The following is a 24,511-nucleotide window of genomic DNA, read 5'->3' as shown; positions in this document are numbered from 1 at the left end:
GTTGTTTTGTTTTTGCCTGATTAAGCCCCTGTCTAGGAAATGGTGTAGCCTAGGATCCAGGGCAAGCCTGGCTTCATCTCCACAATCAGGAGACCAGGTAATTGATGTGGCTGTGAAACCATGGTTTGACATGGGCTTGCAAACTATAGTTTGTTAACCATGGTTAACTACTGCCTCCTGTATGCGCCCTTTATGTGCTTAGCTTAATACAGAGGGACAAATTATTATTAGAGATGCGTCCAAAAATCCATTAGAGTAAGGGTGCATTGCCCTCTGGGCACAATTCGAAGTAGGATTTTGCACCCTTTCTCTATCACTTCCCTATCAATCCCCTCCCTGCAACCTCTTTTCCCAGGCAAGGAAAAAGGCCTTATCTTGGGGAGGGAGTAACAAGTGATGGAAGATCCACTTCCACACAGGAACAGCCCCATAAGGTCTCTGCTTTGCTGCAAATGATGTCCTGCTAGGTATCTTAGTGCTTGTGGTTAGAAAACCAAAGACTAATAAACTCCCAGGAGGAAATTATGCTTAACCCCATCTCAAAGGAGGATGGATCTGCCTTAGAATGAGCTCATGCTTTTTTGATTGTGAGGAGTTGACATTTCTTTCTACCACCTCCCATTTGAAGTCTTGCACCATTCCCAATCAACATGGTTAAGCATTATTCCTGCCTTTACTGCTTTACTGCTCCTATGGCAACGCTGAGCCATTTCAGGCCACATTGAAAGGAACAATGGAATCAAGGTAGTGCAATGATAGCCTTGGTGAATGGGGAGCCCTTAAGCTGGGATCCAGTGGGGAAGGGCACATGGTAGCTTTAACCTTTACAACCGTATTTGATCATCTAAGGATGATTTGTTTTATCTCTTCTTCTTCTTTAGATCAGTTTTTCCCTGCAACATGCAATATAGAGAAGAACTTTATTTCCTTGAACTACCTTGCGGGATACCTGCAACCCAAGGCAGCAGAGGGATGCATTGTCTCCAGCATGGATCAAGAAAGAGAAGTTCATATAATTGAACTAATCACACCAGACTCTAACCCGTACAGGTAAAGTGCCCGTTCCTATTTCTCCAAGCCAAGAATGTTGTTTATTTCAGCCCATCCTGCAGCTTTAAAGGAACAGATCCTCCGTCTATGAGAAAAGCAAAACTCCGAAAAGTTTATTTGACATAAATTCTTTTAGATTGCGGCACTTTGAAACAAAAGTTTCAATATGTCTGTTATTTAGCACATGGGGGTGTCAAAACAGGTCGCAGAATTTGTCTTCAGATTAGAAATCAATGTGTCAAATTTTATCAAGGTCAAAGAGGCTGCTACAGGGAGGGCAATAGCTCAGTCAGAGCGTGGTGCTGATAGTGCCAAGACTGCAGGTTTGATCCCCATATGGGACAGCTGCATATTCCTGCATCGCAGGCGGTTGGACAATGAAGTATCCTCGAAGTCGAGAGTGGATTTCATGCTCTTTGTTCCACTCATAGTGGTGACGAGGAATGGAAGTTCCCCCAGAATGTCTGCTTTATATACATTATTTACACAATGGGCCCCACATGATTGGCTAATTCCGGGATTCTCCTGTAGGCCAATCGGGTTGCGGATTCACTTCCACCTGGAGCTGGATTGGGTGGCTCCTGTGGACCAATCAGACTACTGCATTCTGGATCCTATTGTTCTAGGACCAATCAGACTACTGCATTCTGGATCCTATTGTTCTAGGACCAATCAGACTGCTGCATTCTGAATCCTATTGTTCTAGGACCAATCAGACTGCTGCATTTTGGATCCTATTCAACTCAGTACATAACAGACAAGATGATCCTCACGGCCCTTCCAACTCTACGATTCTATGGTTCTATGATAAAGTTGGGCTCTGACCTAAATATTTGAAAAGATACCTCATTTGATCATGGGCTTACAGGTCTTGTTCAAGTGCTGCTTCACCCCCCTCCCCATTATCAGGATTGCACCCTGAAATACTCATTAACTTCTACCTCAGCAAGTATCGGAGGTTGGGGAACACAGGAGACCTCATCTCACTCTTCGGGAATAAAGGAAGGGAGGGCACTCCAGATTTGACACAAAGTGTAATGTGAAGAGAACAGATGCATTTACATTAAGCTTCCATTATCCTGAAGATGAGCAGCGGGCCAAGCTAATAACTGCGTTTTGAAAATGTCCCATTCTTCGTCACTGCCCAAACATACTTTGCTTTTTTGCGCAGTCCCCATTGTTTTCAAAGCTCAGCAGACCAGATGCATTTCTCTCACTTATTATTCCATTTTTCCTTCCACAACAATGCTGCCAAGCTATAATTTTAGGGTACAATAGGGTGACATGTGCTCCAAATTAATGGAATAAATTGGATAGAAACGTACATTTAAAATTTCCTGAAGAAATGGGGAAATAGCGGGGGTGGGAGAACGAGCTCCGAGTGGTTCTCTTTAACCAGCACCAAAGCAGTGGCAATGAGCAACCAGCAACCTCTAATTGAGAAAGCAAAGCTGCTGCTGGACAGTAATTATTAGCCTAAAAAGCATTTTTGTTTCCATTGTTATGTAAAATTGTTTTAGCATGTGTGGCGTAACAGTCTGTTTTGCACATGTTGTACCGTCTGGGATAACCTCCAGCATTTTAATCAGCTGGCCAGACACTGGAAACATGATGGATTGAAAGAAGGTTGATAGCTGAAAATTTCTGGCGTGCTGGGGCCTCACTCTTTTTTATTTTCCACGACCAGTGCTTTCCAGGTGGATATCATCATTGACATTCGACCATCTCGGCCAGACACCACACTTGTCAGGGATCTTGTACTTATCCTCAAGTGCAGAAAGTCTGTCAACTGGGTCATCAAGTCCCATGACGTGAAGGGGAAACTGGAAGCAATTGTAAGTAGATATGACTTGTTGTAAGGGAGGCACGGGTGCTGTTAACAGCTCAGGCTTTTATGTGAAGAAGTGAGCCCATGATAACAGACATATTTTCTGAGTATCTCCTCAACTTTTGCTACTAATCCTGGTTGTTGGTTCTCCCCACCCAACCTGGGTACTGAGTAATGTGCTGCTCGATTAAGAGGGTGGTGCATTGCATCTGTCACCAGTGCTATTTTTCTTGAAAAAGAGATGCCGGAACTCACCATGAACACCTCCCTTCTTTCTCTTATACAGTGGTACCTCAGGTTAAGTACTTAATTCATTCCGGAGGTCCGTTCTTAACCTGAAACTGTTCTTAACCTGAAGCACCACTTTAGCTAATGGGGCCTCCTGCTGCCGCCGCGCCGCTGCTGCACGATTTCTGTTCTCAACCTGAAGCAAAGTTCTTAACCTGAGGTACTATTTCTGGGTTAGTGGAGTCTGTAACCTGTAGCGTATGTAACCTGAAGCGTATGTAACCTGAGGTACCACTGTAATGGCAATGGCGCCCACCTGAGAGGTGCCGGGACTGAGTTCCGGCTGAAAAAGAGCCCTCTCTGTCATTTTCAAATGTTTCATTGCACGCTGTTCTTCACAAGCAGATGAAGACAGTGTTCAAAACTCCCATTGTTCTAGGCACATTTTGCGACAGGGAATTTCATTCGTGCAAGCCATTTCTGAGTGCAGTACTTTGGGTGCAGTACTCCACCTAAGATTTCAGATTAAAATTGCAGAGTGGAAGGAAAGGAGGACCTTTTTCTGCCTCCCCACTTCCAGCCACTTTCCGAAGACTGGAGAAGAGACCCTCTTAAGAATATTAGGGGGGTGGGCAGGGGAAGAACTAGACCATGTGAAAAATGAACATAATATTTTAGCTGCAGTTCATTCATTTTCAGCTTTGTATTCTTTTTTTTTTTTTAAAGCAATTTATTAAATTTTACAATAAAAATAGACATAATAAACAATGTAACATCGATCTTAACATATTTTCACATTTTCTTTGGACTTCCTCACACCTCCCGCTCCCATTTTCATCGTTAAAACATTTTGTCAGCAATTTATCATCTTGTTTAAATTCTTATATCCCTTCTATATTTCATAATCATATAATTCTCAAAAGGAGCTAATTTTTCACAGTCTTACTTATTTTCTTAAAAAAGCTTCTAAATTTAGTGGTGCTCAGTTATTTTAGTCTAGCATCTTATTTAGCATTCACTCAAATTACAATACTTTTGTAAATAGTTCTTAAATTTCTTCCAGTCCTCCTCAATCCTCTCTTCTCCCAGGTCACGGATTCTGCCGGTCATTTCAGCCAGTTCCATGTAGTCTATCAGTTGTGTCTGCCATTCTTCCAGTGTGGGTAGATCTTGGGTTTTCCAATGTTTTGCGAGAAGTATCCTTGCTGCTGTTGTTGCATACATAAAGAATGTCTGGTCCTTCTTTGCCACCCCTTGGCCGACAATACCCAAAAGGAAAGCCTCTGGTTTCTTAGTGAAGGTATATTTAAATACCTTTTTCAGTTCATTATAGATCATTTCCCAGAACGCCTTCACTTTAGGGCAAGTCCACCAGAGGTGGAAGAACGTTCCCTCGCACTCTTTGCATTTCCAACACTTATTATCAGACAGGTGGTAAATTTTAGCAAGCTTGACTGGGGTCATGTACCATCTATAAATCATTTTCATTACATTTTCTTTCAGGGCGTTACATGCAGTAAATTTCAGTCCATTATTCCACAACCTCTCCCAGTCCTCAAACATGATATTATGCCCAATGTCCTGTGCCCACCTTATCATAGCCGATTTAACCGTTTCGTCTTGTGTATTCCATTTCAACAGCAAGTTATACATCCTTGAAAGTACCTTAATCTTTGGTTCTAACAATTCTGTTTCTAGTTTCGATTTCTCCACCTGGAACCCTAATTTCTTATCATTTTTAAAAACTTCTTTGATCTGAGCGTAATGTAACCAGTCTCGCACTTTGTCTTTCATTTTCTCTAGACTCTGCAATTTCCATTTGTCTCCATCCTTTTCTAGTATTTCCCAATATTTTGGCCATTTAGCCTCCATATTGGGTCTTTTTCGGGCCTTGGCTTCCAAAGGTGAAAGCCACCTTGGTGTTTTATTTTCCAGCAAGTCTTTATATTTTGACCAGACATTAAACAATGATTTTCTGACAATATGGTTCTTAAAGGCCTTATTTGCTTTAACCTTGTCATACCATAAATATGCATGCCATCCAAAGGTATTGTTAAACCCCTCCAAATCCAACACATCAGTGTCCTCAAGAAGTAGCCAGTCTTTTAGCCAGCAGAACGCTGCGGCTTCGTAATACAACTTTAAGTCTGGCAGGGCAAAGCCCCCTCTTTGTTTTGCATCGGTTAATATCTTAAACTTAATTCTGGGCTTTTTGCCCTGCCAGACAAACTTGGAAATGTCTCTCTGCCACCTCTGAAAGCACTCCGTTTTGTCCAAAACCTGAAGTGTTTGAAATAAAAACAACATCCTTGGCAATACATTCATCTTAATAGCAGCAATTCGGCCTAACAAAGAAAGTTTCAATTTTGTCCAACTATCTAGGTCTCTCTTAATTTCTGTCCAACATTTTTCATAATTATCCTTAAATAGACCTAGATTTTTTGCTGTTATGTTTACCCCTAGGTATTTCACTTTTTTTCACCACATTAAGTTCCATCTCATTCTGAAACCGTTCTGACTCTGTATTAGTCAAGTTTTTCCCCAAAACCTTAGTTTTCTGTTTATTTAATTTAAATCCAGCCACCCGACCAAAGTCATTAATCAGTTGTAATACTCTTTTCGTACTGGGCTCTGGCTTCTGCAAGGTCAAAACCAGGTCATCTGCAAAAGCTTTTAATTTATATTGTTTCTGACCGACCTGAATTCCTTCCACCAACTGATCCCTTCTAATCCTGTTCAATAGCACTTCCAGAACCGAAATAAATAACAAAGGGGAAATAGGGCAACCTTGTCGTGTCCCTTTTTCAATTTTAAACTCTTCCGTAACCACATTATTAACTATCAGTTTAGCTTTCTGTTCTGAATATATCGCCTCAATCCCATTTTCAAAACCCCGTCCCACTCCCATCTCTTTTAAATTTCCCATCATAAATTTCCAGGAGATATTGTCAAAGGCCTTCTCCGCATCTATAAAAATTAAAACTGCTTTTGTATTTATATCTGTTTGCAGAAGTTCCAAAATGTCAATAATGTTCCTTGTATTAGCAAACAGATGTCTTCCTGGGAGAAAGCCAGCCTGGTCCTTATGAATTACTTCGTTTAAAACTTTTTTAAATCTATTTGCCAAAATGTCTGCAAATATTTTGTAATCCACATTTAAGAGAGAGATGGGACGGTAGTTCTTAAGTTGTGTCTTTTCAGCTTCCGACTTTGGTATTAATGTGATAAATGCTTCCTTCCACGACTCCGGTGCCCTCCTCCCCTCCATAATTTCATTGCTGACCTCCATCAAAGGTTGTATCAAATAGTCTTTCAATGTCTTATAGTACTTGGAGGTCAGCCCATCTGGTCCTGGAGATTTGCCAAGTTGCATGTTCTGGATAGCTTGTTCGATCTCCTGTCGTGTTATTTTAGAATTCAGGATTGTCCTATTTTCTTGTGACAATTTAGATAATCCGTTTTTTGCCAAAAATTGTTTAATCTCAACATCATCTTGCGGCCCTTGGGTGTATAATTTTTTGAAGTATCTCTGGAAACACTTTCTAATGTCCACCGGATTCTGGATGTTTTTTCCATCAACCTCTAAGTTTGTAACAGTGTTTAATCTTTGTCTTCTCTTCAACTGCCAAGCTAGCAGTTTTCCACATTTATTCGCCGACTCAAACGTTTTTTGTTTCATTAATTTAACCTTCCATTCAATTTCCTGATTTATCAACTTAGAATATTGTGTTTGATAGAGTTTAATTTCTCTCAGAGTTGGCTGTGACTTCGGATTCACTCTTAATTTCTTCTCTAATTCTTTTATTTTATCCAAGATCTTATCTTTTTTCTCATTATGTGTTCTTTTCTTCACTGCATTCTGTTGTATCAAGAATCCCCTCATTACAGCTTTGCTTGCGTCCCAGATTATTCTTTTTTCCACCATATTATTCATGTTTATCTCAAAATAGTCCTTCAAAACTTTTTGGGCCTTCTTGGTAATTTCCTGATCTCTAAACAAATTGTCATTCATCTTCCATCTAAAGGATCCAGTTGGTAATAGTGTCATATCCATCTTTACTGCATTGTGGTCAGAGCAGGTCTTTGGGCAGATTTCCACTTTTCTAACCTTAGGTGCCAGGCCTCTAGAAATCCATATTTGGTCGATTCTTGTCCAGGTCAGTTGGGCTTCAGAAAAGAATGTTCCCTCTCTTCCTAGTGGGTTTCTTGTCCTCCAAATGTCAATCAAATCCATATTGTCAGTCATTTCAAAAAAGGTTTTAGGTAGTCTGCCGTCTTTTGTAACATTTTGACTTTGTGACTTGTCCATGTTAGTTGATACGACCCCGTTCATATCTCCCATCATTATGATGTTGTTGTAGTCTAGATAATCCAGCATTGTCTCCTGCAACTTCTTGTAGAATTCCGATTTCCCTTCATTAGGTGCATAAATTCCTAATATCAGCAGTTTCTCTCCTTGATATTGTATCTCAATAGCCAAAATTCTTCCATGTTCATCTTTAAATAGGAATTTAGGTGACAGGCTCTCTTTTGCATATATCACTACGCCTCTCTTCTTAACTTTGTCCGAAGATACAAATTCCTGGCCCAATCTTTTATTTATTAACACTTTTCTGTGGAGCCTCGTCACATGTGTTTCTTGTAAACAAATAATGTCCAATTGTTCTTTTTTTAATATATGAAATATTTTCTTCCTTTTTTCCGGAATGTTACAACCATTAATATTCCAGCTCAACAGTTGCAGAGACATCCTGAATTATCTGGTTATTTTTCAAGGGGTGGTATCTTCTCAGGGACTTCAGGTTCCACAGATGCTGATGTTGGTATTGGCGTTGCCTCAGGCCCAGAAGGTAGTTCAATTCTTTTTTGAAGGTCCTCTCCGTGTGTAGACAGGAATTTGTCTCTCTCTTCCAGTGTTCTCACTTTAACCTTTCTCCCTCTAAAGGTAAAAGATAATCCTTGAGGAAATTCCCACCTAAATGGAATTGCGTTGCTCCTTAGTAGTTTAACAAGTTCAGAATAGGCGGTTCTAAGGTCAAGCAGTAGTCTTGGGATATCTTTATAAATTTCAATTCTTCTATCCAACACCTCCAGTGATTTTACAAAATGTAGTCCCAAAATCTTATCCCTTTCCTCCTTTGATCTCAATGTTATCAAACAGTCTCTGGGCCTCTCCTTCTTTATGAATCTTCCAAGTCTGAAAGCTGACACAATTTTAAAGTCCTTTTCTTCCAAGTTCCAAAACTTGGAGAATTCTTTAGTCAAAAACTCAGTTAGATTTCCTTCTTCTGCCTCTTGTAGTGATCTAATCCTTAAGTTGTTCTCACGGTTTCGCAGTTCTATCATCGAGAGATAAATCTGGTGTTCCCCAACTTGTTTAGTGAGTGGTCTTACCTCTTGCTCTAAATTTTCAAATCTTTGTCTAGTGTCCTCAGTCAATTTCCGATTTTCTGCTGAGGCCTCCGTTAGCTGTCCAATTGCTTGTGCATTCTGTGTCACTTGTGTGGTTAATTTATTTAAACATTCTGTATTTTTATCAATCTTTGCTGATTGGGCATCTGCTTTCTTGTCCAAAGCTTCCAATTTTTCAAAGATTTTATCTAGTATAGAAGCAGATGCTCCTGAGGCCATATCTTCCAATTGTAACTGCTCTGCTTCGCCCTCACCCTCCACTTCTGAGGGCAAAGCAGGCACAGATGATCTGCGTGTCTGTAAGGCTGAGGTTAGAGTTGTTAGAGTTGTTTGTTTAGCTCTCCCTCTTTTTCTTGTGCCACTCATTCCAACGTTATCTGTCAGTCAAGGTCACACTGAGTTGTTCCCATGGGAATGGAAAGGTCCAGAGCAAGCAAACAGCAAGGGAATCGAAAGTAAAAAGTGTATGTAAAATCACTGTTATAATCCAATCCTCTAGAGGGAGCTTAATCTATCTTTCAGAGTCTAAATTAATGTCCAAGAACCTTCAAATACAAATACTTAGCAGAGTTTATAAATGATTACCTTGTTGCAGACAGTGCTTATTTATCTCCAAAAAGAATGTTTCAAATTTAAAAGGTATCAATACCCTCAGATTGTTTCCAGTTCCAATATACAGTATCCAAATCTGCAGTACTGACAGCTCCCTTAGTACTCAGGCAGCTCCTGACTCTGGGTTTCACCTTTAAATTTGTAATCCAATAAGAGGAGGAAAGTCAAGTACAAATAGAAATCCCAAATCTTTAACTTGAAGTCTTTACTTTAAAATGCAGGTTCAAATAGATGCTTAGATCTGTAAGACTTAGAGTCTCTTTCTTTCAGCCTCCACTCCTCCAGCTGATTGCTTTTTTTCAAGTTCAATGGCTGCGGAAGACAGACTTCCTGCTTCCACGTCTCTCCGCTCACAGCCAAGTTCAAGCCAATTTAGGTTTCCCTTTTAAAGTCTCAAATTTCGAGTGATTCAGTCTTTTACTCACAAATTAGTTGCTTTTTCGTCCGGATCCGTAATTTGGCAGGAAAAGGGATCAGCGCTCACCGACAGCAGCAGCGCGGCTTCGCTCCTCAGGCTGCGAAACAGCTCACAGCGCCGCAACCCCCCTCCGTGCTCCGGAGCCCCTTACGGGGTTCCTTCTGCACTTGGAGGGTCGCTCTAGGCGCCCACCGAGCCTCAAGACCCCAGGCTCTTGCCGCCTGGGGTTTTCCGATGTGGGTCTCCGCTTCGCCGTAGCGGACGACCCGTTGCCTGCGGAGCCTCCTCTCCCGTTCAGAAGAGGACCGCCATTGCCGTTCGCGCCGCCCCCGGAAGTCTGATTTTCAGCTTTGTATTCTTGTTATAAAAAAGTGCACCTAGACATTCCGTTGTTGCGCCCATAATCTTGGTTTAAGGAGCCATTTAGCTCCTGGCTTTTGTATCTCACTGGATGAAGATTTTCACTTTTGGTTTTCTTTAACACCTCATTCTAGCCGAGGGTTTCTTTTATTAAAAAAGCAAAAACATACCCAGAGAGATCCGATGGGTTAAGGCAGAGCCATGGAACCTTTCCATTCTGGTGGGCCAAGATTCTTATCTTCACAAACCCCACGGGCAAAGTTTGACGGTTGAGCAGGGACCCTGCCTATCATAATGGCATTGGTTGACATCTACGCCTTTGAAGTTTCATTTCAAAGCAGCTTCACACTTCACAGTTTAATTCCTTCTGCATCCTGTGAGCCGATGAGCGCTGAGAGACAGCACTTTGAACTGTGTTTCCAAGCAGGTGTTTTTTGGAAACACATGTCAAAGTGAAGGCCGCGCCTCTACCTGTCTCCTACCTGCCATCACCTATGATATCAGGGGTGGGCCAGGTAGGCATGGTTTGAGGGAAACGGCCCCACGAGCCAAATTAGGACCCCTTCTGGGCCTAATTGGACCTGCAGGGTAGAGGTTCCTCGAATCATAGAAGTCCAAGGGACCTAATGACATCAAGGATCCCTCCACACTGCCTCTCCCCTCCCACCCTCAGTTTCTGGCAGCCACCTCTGTGTTGGGAAGCTGGGTCAGCAGTACCCCCCCCTCCAGTCCACTTCACATTCCTGGGCCCTGCTGGCATGCTGCCAAGTTCTGATGTCTATTTATACTCTTTAAAATGCATTACTAAAGTGTACTGTTGCTTTGATGCCCCGTTCAATACTTCATACCTTGGAAGTATTTTACTGGCCACTGTTGGAAACGGGATGCTAGACCTGATGTTTGATCAGTTCCAGCAGAGCTTCTTTTAACGTTCTTAATTAAGTTGTGCTTCCAATTATTTGTTTATTAGCTGGACCAGTTTCACTCCTCTGCAATTTTGCTCATGTTTTTTCACTCAGTGGAAATGGCAGGGGTCCTGAGAGGCAAAATTAAGTTGCCTGTAAAGAAAGTTAAAGGAGTTAATTTGGGTTGGTTGTGCTCTGATGTATAGAATCATAGGAAAGAATATAGACAGGAAAGTCCCATTTCTTTTAAGTTTTGAGGGAGCCTGTGATCTCCAGTTTTGGCTTGACTGAGGCTACAGCCCTTAAACATGCTTTTGTGTGGGATGCACCTTCAAGTACACACAAGATCTCGCTGAAAGTTGTGATCCGCTGCACACTTACCTTGGAGTGAGCCCCATTCAACTTCATTTCACATGTAGGTTTGCTCTATTGATCACCTATAATTCTTAAGTACAAAATGTACCCTGGAAGGAGCCTTGAGCCAACAGCTCAAGCAAAGGCTTACATTGATGCCCTTTTGGCTGAATAAGAAAGTGTCTTATTCATCCCAGCCACAATTGACCGTTGCTTGAAGGTGGTGCTATCAGCTCACCATGTAGAACAGAGAAAACTAGGGCAAAGGCATCAAGAAGCTGGGTAGAGATGAATCCAAATTTTGAATAGCCTTTTTTACTTTCCAAATTTGTTTTGATTAGCCCTAAGCAGTCCCATCTGCAAAAATACCAGTGGAAGATGAGAGATTTAAAAAGTAACATTCCAAATTCAAATTAACTGCATCTGACCCATAGGAAAATCCGTGTCTAGTTTGAGAATATGTATTTTTATTTTATATTCAAGCATCCCAACGTTATGGGCCAGAATAGTGTCAGAACATAAACATAGACCCTGTATGCTCCTATTTGGATACATTAAATCTTAATGGGTCTATATGAATAGAGAGGGATGCAGTTCTTTAAAACGGGCAGGTTCCAGTTATGACAATTATATTCTGAAAAATATTTGTTCAGCTGTTTTATCTAACATTTAAAAGAGAGAGAGAGAGGGCAGGAAATCCGGAAAATTTAGGGATCGTCATAATCGCAGGTCAATCCAAACTTGCCTGTTTATTTGAAACATGTGTAAAAAAAATTGTATCCAGATTTGAGTATTTTGGGCAGAAACAGGGCAGGCAGGCACAGCTCAAGACAGAAACTCCTCCTCCGCCCACTCCCCAAAACAGGATTTGCTACCCTTTTTGTTAATGGCTCTCCTTTCAGTACCACCTGCAGCAAACCATTCAAACACATAGAGTTTTCAAGATTGCTTTGCATCTTCTGTAGGAGCATCAGAGGAAGCTTTCAAACATGGGTTTTGAATAGTTCTGTTTCTTCTTTTTCAGATGACAATTCATATTGCTAACATTAATCGTCACAAAAATGTGAATTATTCAGTGCACAAAGAATCAGGCATGGCCTTTTTAGCGTTTTGCGGGTTGACCCATGTCCTGATTCTTAAAAAAGCATTTTGACATGGAAGGGGTATCTTTTCCCTGCAGCTTTTACTCAATAAAACTGGCTTCCATATTCATCCCCCATAGGCTACGATTGCTGTTTACTATGTGCTAGAAAATACTGGCATCTTATGCAATAGTATATACAGTGGTACCTTGGGTTACAGACGCTTCAGGTTACATACGTTTCAGGTTACAGACTCCGCTAACCCAGAAATATTACCTTGGGTTAAGAACTTTGCTTCAGGATGAGAAATTGTGCTCCGGTGGCGCGGCGGCAGCAGGAGGCCCCATTAGCTAAAGTGGTGCTTCTGGTTAAGAACAGTTTCAGGTTAAGAACAGACCTCCGGAACGAATTAAGTACTTAACCTGAGGTACCACTGTACCGTATTTTCGCTCTATAAGACGCACCCGCACAAGGCGCACCTAGTTTTTAGAGGAGGAAAACAAGAAAGCAACGCAAAGACTCTTGAGCACAGCTGGAGTGCTCCTCCCTCTTCGCTCAGGAGGCTTTGCATTGCTTTCGCTGAAGCCAGGAGAGCAAGAGGGATCGGTGCGCACCAATCCATCTTGCTCTCCTGGCTTCAGGGATAGCTGTGCAGCCTGCATTCGCTCCATAAGACGCACACACATTTCCCCATACTTTTTTGGGGGGGAGTGCATCTTATAGAGTGAAAAATACGGTAGTTTATTGACTACTTAACATCGCTGTAGTTAAAATAAATTCAGTAATGGGCCTCCATATAGCCCATGTGTGTATGTAAGATTGTGGAGTGTCCACACTCCTTTTTAGCCACATCCACAATTGCATGCACCCCTGAAAGCCTGTCCAAGGGTTAATGTTGCCCTTGGAACCAAAAAAAGGTTGGCCACCCCAGTGTAAAATCAAGGGCCAGTCTAAACATTTCAGTTGCCTATGGAGGGCCGGTGTGAAGTTGAAACGTTTTCAGTGTAACATTTCTAAACTCGATTATCTTCTGGATGATCTTAGATTACCCCTGAGATTACTGAGGGGTGCTAACTTGAATAAAATATTGGAGGGAGGAGGTAAGCCCCTCCCTGCATAGTAGATTACATGATACAGTGTGTGTGTGTGTGTGCGCGCGCGCACACACACACACACACACACACACACTTGAATGGCAATGACCATTAACTTTGGGTGGGCCTGGCTGAAGGGATCTTGGCCCCAGGAGTTGGCTCCTATGGGAGTACTGGTCCAACAACATCTGGAGAACCCTTGACTCGTCTAGCGCATATTTTAGATTCGTTACATCCAGTAGCAGAGTAGAGGCCATCCATGCAATGAGCCCCTTAACATGTCATGACAGCCAGTGGGACAATCCCAACATGGAAGTTGTTTCAATTAGCTTTCATGTAATTTCCGTTACACATCAGCCTCTACAAGCCCTGGATATGCTTTAGCTCTTACAGCTACTTACAGTCCTTGTTATCCTTCCACATTATCAAGAACTTTTTTCCCTTATCTAAAAATCATTGTATTGAGAAGCAATGGGGCGGGGGGGGGGGGAGAAAAACAGGTTGTTGTATTTTGACATGATGCAGTGGCTCTAAGTAATTATACTGTCCCAGCAAAGTGTGGGGATTTAGCCTCATCCATGGCAAACTTTTCACAATTCTGTGGTGGGATGCCAAATCAGTCTGCCTGGAAGAAAAGTTCGCTGCAGAAATGATGAAAAGAAGTCGTTGAAAGGAGTTCCTTTTCATGTTATTTTTTACCCCAGAAAGGGGTAAAAATATCAGTTTCCTGACATATGGTTTTACAAGACTTGGAAAAGCCTCATCCAGAATCCTAATGTTATCTCCTTTTCTGCGCAGGCAGCAAACAGTGTTGGCTTTGGAAAGGAAACGGAACGCTCGATGGTGATGACTAAAAACATATTTTCCAATATTCCCTCCTCTCATGAGAGTTTGATTACGTGGGCTTATGACCATGGCTACCATCCAGTTACTTCCTATACAAAAGCACCTGTTGCTAATAGGTTCCATCTACGCCTTGAGGACACTGGTAGGCTGGCTTGTATCAAGTATGCAGCACTTTTCTTGAACGCTTCTTGGTCCTTTTCCTCCCCTCAAGAGGCTTGGATTCACTAAAGCCTTGAGAGTTGTAATGGGAGATATGCTTTGATCGGGAGATACTAGGTTGAATTAAGACTTCCAGGGAGCAGAACCCCACCTACTGGATGCTCCAAATTGGTGCTGGAGGCTGCAGGGGGAACGGGAAATTGGTGAAAATGGCTTCCAACCCCCGTTTCTCCAGTGGGAGCCTCTGCCGGATTGAAGGCCCTTCTGCAAACAGAAGCAGCCCTTTCATTTGCAGAGGGGCAAGTTTGGATCTAATCCCCTGGGATGAATGTTACATTGGTGAAATAAAGTTGCTAGCCTTGCAATTTGATTTTTTGGGAAGGTCACTAGCTTCAGCTAGGGACACCAACGATATCTGCTAACTTCTGAAGACCTTTTTCTCGCCCCACACCCCGTCTGCTATTTGCCCCTGAAAGTGCTACGTGTATTACCTTCTGGGGGCAAACAGCAGCTGCATGGGATGTTCTGCAAGAAATGGCAACTCTCCCTGTTCACTGCAGTCCTAAAATGTATTGGAAGCCTCCCATGCTTCTTTGTTAAGAAGGAGAAGTGGCAGGTCCTATCAGAGTGATCTAATAGCATTTTTGACATACTGCATGGCTTGCCAGTGTGGTGCCTTTGGGTGCGATGGTACCCCTGAGGTCTTCCCCTGTCACCCACGAAAGTCTCTGAACCCCCCTGCCACTGCCCCTTATTGTAATAGAATCACAGGTTTGGAAGGGACCTTCCAGGTTGATCTAATCCAACCCCCTGCAGTGCTGGAATCTCAACTAAGGCATCCATGAGATGCCTATCCAGCCCTGCTAAAAACCTCCAAGGAAGGAGAGTCCGCCACCTTCCAAGGGAGTCCGTTCCACTGTTGAGCAGCTCATACCGTCGGAAAGGTCTTCCTGATGTTTAGTTAGAATCTCCTTAAAAGTAGATACAACTGAAGGAGCAAGTTGGAAGAGTGATGCTGTTTCTTACTTCCTCTGACATCTCAATGTGTTTTCCAAGGCTCAGATTATTTCCACTGGATCCAACTTTTAACCATATCCCTTGGGAAAGTAGTGTGTAATCCTGCAGGGGAGACGTGAGTGGAGGAGCAGTGCACAAAACACTTACTCAGAAATCCCAAAGCACCCACAGGCTTAAAAAGGCTGGCAACCCCTGATGTCATGCGTAGCTTAGCTCAGAGTCACAAGAAACTAAAGGAACATCATAATGTCTCCAAATTTCTGTCTTTCTCTAGAAGAGATGAATGATGAGGAAGACCATTTCCCACCAGAGCTGAAGGAGCTGCTGCGTGGCGTTAACCCACTGCCAGCTCCACTTGCGCCCTCAAGCGAAGGCGTTAGTTTTGACTTCCACTTCCATCGAGATCATGATGGAAACTTGCCATCAACTGATATGGTGGACACAATTAGGACCAATCGTGGCTTTGAGCACCTCCTTCCAAAAGTCTCAGAACCAGAAGAAGTTCAGGGTAGCGTTCATGTTGCCCTGACGGTGAAGTGTGATGACACGTCCATGATTGTAGCTGTAGCAAAAGACTCACTGGAGGTTGGTATGATTTCTTAATTTCACATTGGAACAAACTAGGATAGAGTGATTTGACTATTGAATAAACTATGGAGTGTGTTGCGTATTAACCCCACAGTTACAAGGGAACATATGGTTGACATTATCTGCCCAACCAGTGATCAGTCCTCTGCTTTTGTCCCAAGGCTGTCAAAGGACTGCATTCACTGCAGCTGGAATTGTGAAGCAATTGTTCCCGTTTAAGTCACAGCCAAAACTTAAAGATGATTAAAATATGCTCCAAAATGCATTATCTTCTTTTCTCCCTTTGGAAAATAAATCATTTAAAGTTACAGACAGTCATCTCAGCGGACCTCTCAATAAAATGAAACACTGCAGTGGTGCTCTGGTGTGTTATTTTGTGCATACAATACTTACCTTTCCACCAGACTGAATAGCCTATAAACTGACTAGTCTGCACTTTTGGAGGGCAATATTTTAATACAGAATTTTGCAAGATGATAAATAAAAATGCTTAATAGTCAGATTTTTAAAAAACCCAATGCTTCATTTAAAGCCCTGATTTGTAGTTTGGGGTGTAATTTTGCATCGTGATCTCTCCCTTTTTTAGGCTAGCGGTTACATCGGTACACAACTCTCTCTGCTGGATCCTACATGTAGAGCTAAGACAAACAAGACCCATTTTATTTTGGAGTCATCGCTGCATGATTGTGGGACTCAACGAATAGCCTATGCCTTGGATAACGTGTATCTGAACTCTGTGAGTCTATTACAGCAGAAATAATTGTCTGTATCTTGCAATCATAGGGTTGTTGTTGTCCTGGTGATACTTTATTTCTTGTAAAAAAAAATGTAATGATAGAAAGGCAGGCTTAACAGCAAGAAGTCCCTGTCGTTTCATGTATATGAATGCAATTTCAGGCATATTTTCTTGAGTGATGGCTTCTCGCTTCTTTCCCTACTTTAGGAGATAAATAGCTTTCCACAGTAGATAGAAAGCAATGAACTTACATTGATGGAGCATGGGCATCCATTTTTTTCTCTAATGGAATGGGAAAGCAAAAGTAGCTAGTCATCTCTGCTTGCATCCTCTTTCTGCCCCACTTATTCTAGCAGAAATGCAGAATCCAACTTCACTGTGTTTGCCCAGCCGGATAAACTCAACTGGGCTAATAGGATCTGCTTCCTATTGTTGGGAAAGAAAGCAAGGCAAGACCTGCTAGCTGTTATTCTGTGTTTAGAACAGAACCCACTACATTTCAGAGACAAATCTGGAGGGTCCAAAGTAACTACTGATCTCCATTTATGTAATGAGTAGAGAGACAGCCCAGTGTGGGGCCTTCAGAACAGAGAGATTCTGTGCCGCGCTGGGCATGCTTAACTGATTTTTCATGCTCCCAGAAGGGAGGTGAAGAGAAACAGTGCCACTTCCACAGCAGAAGTCTGGTTACCCATCAAACAGTACATCTTCCCCTTTTCTGCAAGAGTGCGAGAGAAGGCTGCAAAGCCAGCTGTCTTGCCTGAGCGTCTAGAGGCAATTCTTCCAACCAGGAGAGTGGCTATTTACAAGCCTGGATTAATGTTTTTGAATCTAGTGGTGTTTAGGATGGAAACAGACAGCTTACATGTCTTATAACGTCTAGTTCCTTTCTCAGGATCAGGCTAGATCTGTAACAGTTCTCCTGTTGCTGTTCAAGCCAGTTGTTGTTGTTTTTGTTACATATGAACAGTGGTTCAGTAAGTAATAGCCTGTTTGAGGGCCTGAACTTGGCGCATCAACCTGGCAGCTCTCAAATAAGTTTCCATTGTAAAGAAAAATGTATGGCATGGTTACCTAGCACACACTAGTTTTTGTTAAGTGCATTTTAAATTACGGTTAATATATGTTCAGCACCTGAAATTTGAATCGCAAGTTCATAATCTGATTTTCCAAGTAGCTAAGCAGGTATGCAAGAAATCATACGCCACTTCTAAGATTTCTATCTTCAGCACTAGCTCAACATTTTCACTATGATCGTGAATAGATGTTGGCCAGCTCAGGTTAACAGAAAAGGACATCTCTTGGCTTATGAGATTTCAGCACATAGTGGCAATTTTGGCATATACTGAAGGGCTTATTGTCCAACTCAAATACAGTGAAGGCAACCTGATCAGACATAACCTAGTCCAATTTTAAAAAGAGAAAAACTCCAGAAATCCTTTATTTGGCCAGACCTTCTGGCTGTTGATCTAGAGATGTACCCAACCAAAAACCATGGATCAACAGGCTGTGGAAAAATGCACATCTGGATCTCAATTCAGCAGTTGCCCCGCCATTTTTGATGGTGGGTTAACCCAAAACATGCCAAGACTTAAGTTTTACTCAAGATCCAAAGCTCAGATTTTTTTTTCTGAGTACTGAATCTCAGGCCAGTTTCAACACCATCAAAGCAGATATAGAATTACGCAGTAAACGCCTGAAAACAGTAGAACTGCTCCTTTGGATAGCAACAACCCCAACATCTGAGCAAACAGACGAAATTGAGTTAAGGAAAAGCTGAATAGTCAGGAAATGCAGAGGAACAGAATATGTGGGGAATGTTTGTGTGTGAAAAGTGGGCAGGAGATGCCTAACACAGCCCAGTGTGGGAGTTGTAGCAGGATACAGAAATGAGAAGGAAAACTAGAAAGCAAAAGAACTATTTTAAAGGAAGAGTTAGAAATGTCTGTATGTTTAAAAAGAAGAAGAACTGCCATGTCAAAACTCTTGGCTCAGTTGTATCTTGTGCTGATTTACTGAAAAGTAGGTCCAGTCCAGTCAGCCATTGCTTGTTAACAATGCTGAGTACATAGCTTTACCAGAAGCAGAGCTGGGGCTGCTGGTATCTTCATCTACATACCAGTGCCCAGACTGCAATACTTTTATTGCTCAAGCAGGCTGCAGATTTGGAAACAAGCTGAAGGCATTTCCTTTTACTTGCTCCAAGCTTGCCTTTAGAGATTCAGTGGTGGGCTTACTGGAAAGATGGGGGTTCAAATCCCTACAAAGTCAGTGGTGATCTCGCACCAGTTACTACATCACAGCCTCACTTACTGCACAGGGTGTGAGGATAACAGGGGAGAAATCACCTTGGAAGAGCAGGGTGCAGATGGGTTAAACAGTAATCCCTGTAAGGGTGCCCTGATAACATGATTAGCTTTTGCCACTAGCAACGTTTCTTGATCCATGTTTCTGACTCAAGGGGGCAAGTGAGGTGGAACTCCTCCCTAAACAGCTTTGATAGAACGACAAATTTTCTACTCTTTTCTTCCTTTGTCAAAGATTGTTATCCATGTGCCGTCACCAATTGAGGCCAGTGGTTGGGCGGTTGACTATGAAGACATGGAATCAGGGGATAATGGATTCCCTGGGGACACTGATGAAACAGACGTCGTCATTTCCAGCAGGACTGAAATTGTTCGGGTATGTAACAATTATCCACAGTCTGGCTGCATAAAGAAAATTTGGAACAGGGACGAAACTCACTATGATCTTGACTTCCAGAGTGTGGAGTAAATTGTCCCGGTGGTGCACAGGCAGTTGTGAGCTGAGACACAAAATTCTCCTGATGCTTATGCAGTATATGCCTTCATCTACCCCCACCCAAAAAAAAAATACCAGAGAAGTGCAGGAGCCAGAGGAAGCAAACCTTTTTGCTTCCTTTTCAGAGCAGTTCTAGAGGCTTTCTGTCCATGCCCTTCTTGCATGGTGAGCAGTAACAACTACCCCATGATTTTATCATTTTTAATCCTTTATAAGCCTTTTGTCCTCTTCATTGTGTGCCCTAAGAACCTCAAAGCATGCCATGAGCCCATATCAATTTAGTCCTCCTTTCTGTCTCCCTTACCTGCAAAAAAAAAAAAAAAGTTGTCCATTGTTGGACTCTGGAGGAAAGTGAGGACCCTTAAAGTTTCTGCTTTGTTCTGTGTAGATGGAGCAATTTTCTTTTATCATGAAAGTCAGAAATAGCCATGTTAGATTGCTGTAGAGGAGTGGGGGGGGGGGGTTGGGGGTGTCATTGTAGTACCAGGCACGGGCAAATTAGAGAGCCAAGCAAAACAGAAGGAAGGAATCACTTCTGAATCAAGCACTGGAGGAATAGTTGGGCCTTGGCAAAAACTTTGATTTTTCTGTTTTTGTGAACCACTATTTATTTCCAAATATTGAAATAAACACTTCTATAGACTGGTCTATATCCTTTTATGTGAGTGTGCTGCAGCCGATGATTGTATGTATTGGCAAAACACTACGGGTGTAATTCAGTGTCGTGCTCCTCCAGTTGTTCTGTCTGCGCGAGCATTGCAGCTTGCCTGGTAGAACAATCCCACTTCTCCTCCCCCAACCCCCATAGAGCCCATTCCATGGGGTGCACAGGGGAAGGAGAGGAGGAAAGCCCCATTGCACAAGCAGAAGTCATAGAATCGTAGATCAGAGTTGGAAGGGACCTTGAGGATCCTCTAGTTCAGCCCCTTCAGTGTAGGAAAATGCAGCTGCCCCTTATGGGGATCAAACCTGTGACCTTGGTGTTATCAGCACCATGCTCTATCTAACTGAGCTATTTGAAGTACCTACGCAAGACTTCCCTGATGATGAATCCCTCTGTCCCTATGACTGCCCCACAGCCACGATGTTATTTCTCCTCTCTGCATCCTTAATTTGTTTTGTTTTGCTTGCTTTAGTTCAACTGCACATTCCATCAGCTGAAAGCTCCTAAATCTCCTAAGTACTATTCACCTGAATCGCGCATCGGCAACGTCACCTTCGGCATGGAACTTTACGAAACAGGCCTCTTCCGTACTCCAACCCAAGGGTTCTTCTCCGTTGCAGAGAACGGCCAGATTTTTGTTGAGGTAATGAACTGTGACACGAATGGAAATCCATGAAATGTTCTCCGAGAACATGGGAGCTCAGCTAAGTCTGTTCTTGCCTGCCCTGAGCTGCAACTGCGCTGTCGCCTCAGGCAGACAGATGTATTCTCTTGCGGTTTCTGAAAAGGGAAATTGTAGAAATCACGAGAGAGAGAGAGAGAGAATGCTTTTTGTAGCAGAGACCAAAGACTCCTCTCAGCGTGGGCAAGCATAATGCAAATACGTGTGTCACCCTCGTCGAAACCTCTGTGAAAGAGCAGCCATTGAAGACGGTTGGCTCTTTGGCAAAGCACAATCAAAACATTTTTCTAACATTTGTACAAAGAGCCATCGGCAAAGCATAAGAATCCATTTTGTTTAGCAGTGTGGCTTAATTCCACCTGCAAGAGAGCGATATTATCTGTCCCAGACCTTAAGCTGGATTGAGATCCAGATATTTATAATGCTGCGCTTCCCCTTTCCCTGTTGCCACTCACACCCTTGTATCCTCATATCAACCCTGGGAGATGGATTAGGCCGAGAGTGAGAGGGACTGGGCTTTGCGGATGTAACCATCCCTAGTTTGGTTCTAACCATTACACCACACTGACTCTCGTGCTCTTGAAAAGTTCTCACAACTGCACTGAGCTGGAGAGACGACAGGTACAAGGCAATATACCAGATCTGGCTACGCCCACTATGGATTTGGGCGTGGAAGTACTTAACCAAGTATATGCCCTGCTCTTACTACTGTAAAGGTAAAGGGACCCCTGACCATTAGGTCCAGTCGTGGCCGACTCTGGGGTTGCGGCGCTCATCTCGCTTTATTGGCCGAGGGAGCCGGCGTACAGCTTCCAGGTCATGTGGCCAGCATGACTAAGCTGCTTCTGGCGAACCAGAGCAGTGCACGGAAACGCCGTTTACCTTCCTGCCAGAGTGATACCTATTTATCTACTTGCACTTTTTGGGGTGCTTTCGAACTGCTAGGTTGGCAGGAGCAGGGACCGAGACGGGAGCTCACCCCATCGCAGGGATTCAAACCGCCGACCTTCTGATTGTCAAGTCTTAGGCTCCCACAGCGCCACCCGCGTCCCTCTTACTACTGTACTTCCCTACAAACTGGAAGGGGCAGCATGGGACAAGTGTGCACGTGGAACAAGTATTTGCACTGCTGTGGTCTTGACTCTCTTTCTCATTAGAAAATAGACAGAAAAGACTTCAGGGAGTCGCTGAATGATGGGATTTTTACGAATACGACTGCAGGGGGTGACAGACACTGCTAGGATACAGTTTTGGATTTTAGAGCTCAGAAAGAAATGGTGGGAGGGCTCTGCCTACCTTGCAGTTGTGACCACCCTCCCATGATGGCCCCAGGGGTACCCTCCCAGCAGGCCCATGAAGTGGGGCTGGGCAGCTGGGGACACTTGCCCCGGGACTCAGAAGGATATGTTGGTGGCCCTGCTGGGGGCCTGCCAGACTTACACTGTCATATTTGACTTTACAGCTTTATTCTAACAAGACTCCCGCCCCGGGGCTCAGACCAGCTCCACACACAATTGTGACCTTTATTGGAAATCCCTTTAAATGCCATTAAATGCATTAGAAGGGAGATATTCACAGGAAGGACCGCTTCCACTTTTATGTTTGGGTGCACTTTTAACTTACTATTACTACTACTACTGCTACCTCTACTACTACTACTACTACTACTACTTTTATTATTATTATTATTATTATTATTATTATGTGTATACTGCCCTATACCCACAGGTCTCATGGAGGTTCACAGGATAAAATCACAACCTAAAAGCATGAAATATATAATCAAAATAAAAATGTAAACAACCCAATAAACAACCCATTTACCTACTTGAATTGTTTCCTCAGCTTCCAGCTATACAATTGAGTTCATTTGCCATTTGTGTATTGCACCTTACTCCCCCCACCCCCGCTGTGGCATTTGTAGAGTTGTGTAATGCTGCTCTGGTACACCTCAGCCGCCACTGTCTCCAGGCCCGAGATCAGGAGCGTGTACCACTGTGTCATGCAACTAGCAATACTTTTGTGGGAGCAGTTGGAACGGCCCCTGGGGAGGAGCTGCATATTGGATGCCCTCTGTCGCAAGAGCTCTAGTCCATCTTGCCATCAGCACCAACAATTTGTTGCATGGCAAATGGGATCTGCGTTCTCCCAGGCTCTGAATATGCTTGAATTTTGCTGGGAATCAGCTTCCGGCTCTGGCACAAAGAGCAGTGCCAGCGCAATGGAGAATGTGTGTGGATTGTGCCCTAGGTCACAAAACTGAAGCAGCACTGAAACACACTTCAGATGGGCCGGGTGTTTTTTAAACAGTTTGTTTTTACACTACTAAAAACGGTAATTTCTTTTGTCATTATTGGATGAATCCCACTGACTCCAGATCTCCAGTTGGCCCAACTGTTAGTTAGTTGGACAGATGTTCTAATTTTTTCATCACCTGTCCTGGCACAAGCTCTGTTTTCGTCTTTCTACACAGTGGAAAATTTATATCTGTGCCTGACATCTGTTCCCCATCCCACAGTGACAGAAATTATTTTTTTGTTTTGTTTTCAAAATGCTAGTCTCTACAGTCAATAAATTGTCCGTGATATAATCTGTAAGAACTCTCTGTTTCTTTCCTCTGCACAGACACTTTGAACAGATTGGTTTTCTTTATTTACACGCAGGGCACCTCTAATTCACTATCTCTGGAGTAATGGCCTTTAATATGTGGTTTCCTCGGTTTCTTTTCTTTTGAGACAATTTGATTATTTAAATTTATAACCTGAATTGTCACAAGGGCAAAGGATTCGTAATAGCAATTTTATGTACAGTTCCTCTCTGATGGGCCTACTCTCTGTATGAGACAGAGCAGGAAGTTTTGGGCCAAAGTAAAAATTTAAAAGTCAAATAATATGGAAGTAGGCCATTGGCAGTTGCCATTTTTTTTAAAGGACAGTAGTTTTGCCCCTTTAATAACTGTATGAAGGCAAAAATCCACAGAATGCACACCCCATATTTGCCTTTCAATGAGAGACCGTTCCAAGTAGAGGTATAATAGTTCCCCATTGTAGTGTGCTACTCCAAGTAACTCTCAAACACAGAGGTAGCCAATGTGTTCCCCTCCAGAAGATGTTGGACTACAACTCCCATCAGCCCCAGCCAGCATGGCCAAGGGTCAGGGATGATTGGAGCTGTGGTCCAACAACATCCAGAAGGCCCCTTATTAGCTATACCTGCTATTTCAAATGGGTCGGTCTCATGCAGTCTTCAGGCTCTTGTTTGCCCCTATAAGAATACCACATGTTTTAATAATAATAATAATAAACTCACCATAAGATTCTAACTCTTATTGTTGCAGAGAAGTGCTTAAAGAAAACAAGGAAGCAAGTAAATATAGGCTGAAACCTGTTAAGTGTTATGCACTGCCATCCTAAGCAACTTTACTCAAATGAGTGCCGCTGTGCTCAATAAGGCACACTTACTCCCTAGTTAGTGTGTTTAGGATTGCAGCCAAAAGCTGTCATAATTTCTAAAACCTATGTCTCAAGTTTCCTTGAGGATGAAGTGGGTTTTCTCTTCAATTTTCCAAAGTAAGATTTTTTATTTATTTTTCTGAAAAACTGCCATTTTTCGAAACAACAGTTGGGCATCTCATGTGGCATGTCAAATACTCATGCCAACTAGTTATCCTTAGC

General features: G+C 42.8%; 1 protein-coding gene across 2 annotated transcripts in view; it reads left to right on the top strand.

The window, feature by feature from the left end:
• Window positions 1–24,511, top strand: part of TGFBR3 (transforming growth factor beta receptor 3) — a 146,721-nt gene that overhangs the window by 100,622 nt on the left and 21,588 nt on the right. For both annotated transcript variants that reach the window (XR_013987217.1, XM_081008608.1), the window contains exons 6-12: window positions 882–1,050; window positions 2,738–2,885; window positions 14,142–14,331; window positions 15,640–15,950; window positions 16,540–16,689; window positions 19,231–19,371; window positions 20,628–20,798. Coding sequence is in view for 1 of the 2 variants with exons in the window: in XM_081008608.1 (XP_080864734.1) it covers window positions 882–1,050; window positions 2,738–2,885; window positions 14,142–14,331; window positions 15,640–15,950; window positions 16,540–16,689; window positions 19,231–19,371; window positions 20,628–20,798 (1,280 nt within the window). In the remaining variant the exon portion in view is untranslated. The remainder of the gene's footprint in view (window positions 1–881; window positions 1,051–2,737; window positions 2,886–14,141; window positions 14,332–15,639; window positions 15,951–16,539; window positions 16,690–19,230; window positions 19,372–20,627; window positions 20,799–24,511) is intronic.

The sequence above is a fragment of the Podarcis pityusensis genome, assembly GCF_964106645.2.
Source record: "Podarcis pityusensis genome assembly, chromosome: 6".
In the NCBI taxonomy this organism is placed as follows: Eukaryota; Metazoa; Chordata; class Lepidosauria; order Squamata; family Lacertidae; genus Podarcis; species Podarcis pityusensis.
The sequence above is the reverse complement of the archived record's forward strand: the minus strand, read 5'-3'. Positions and strand labels throughout refer to the sequence as shown.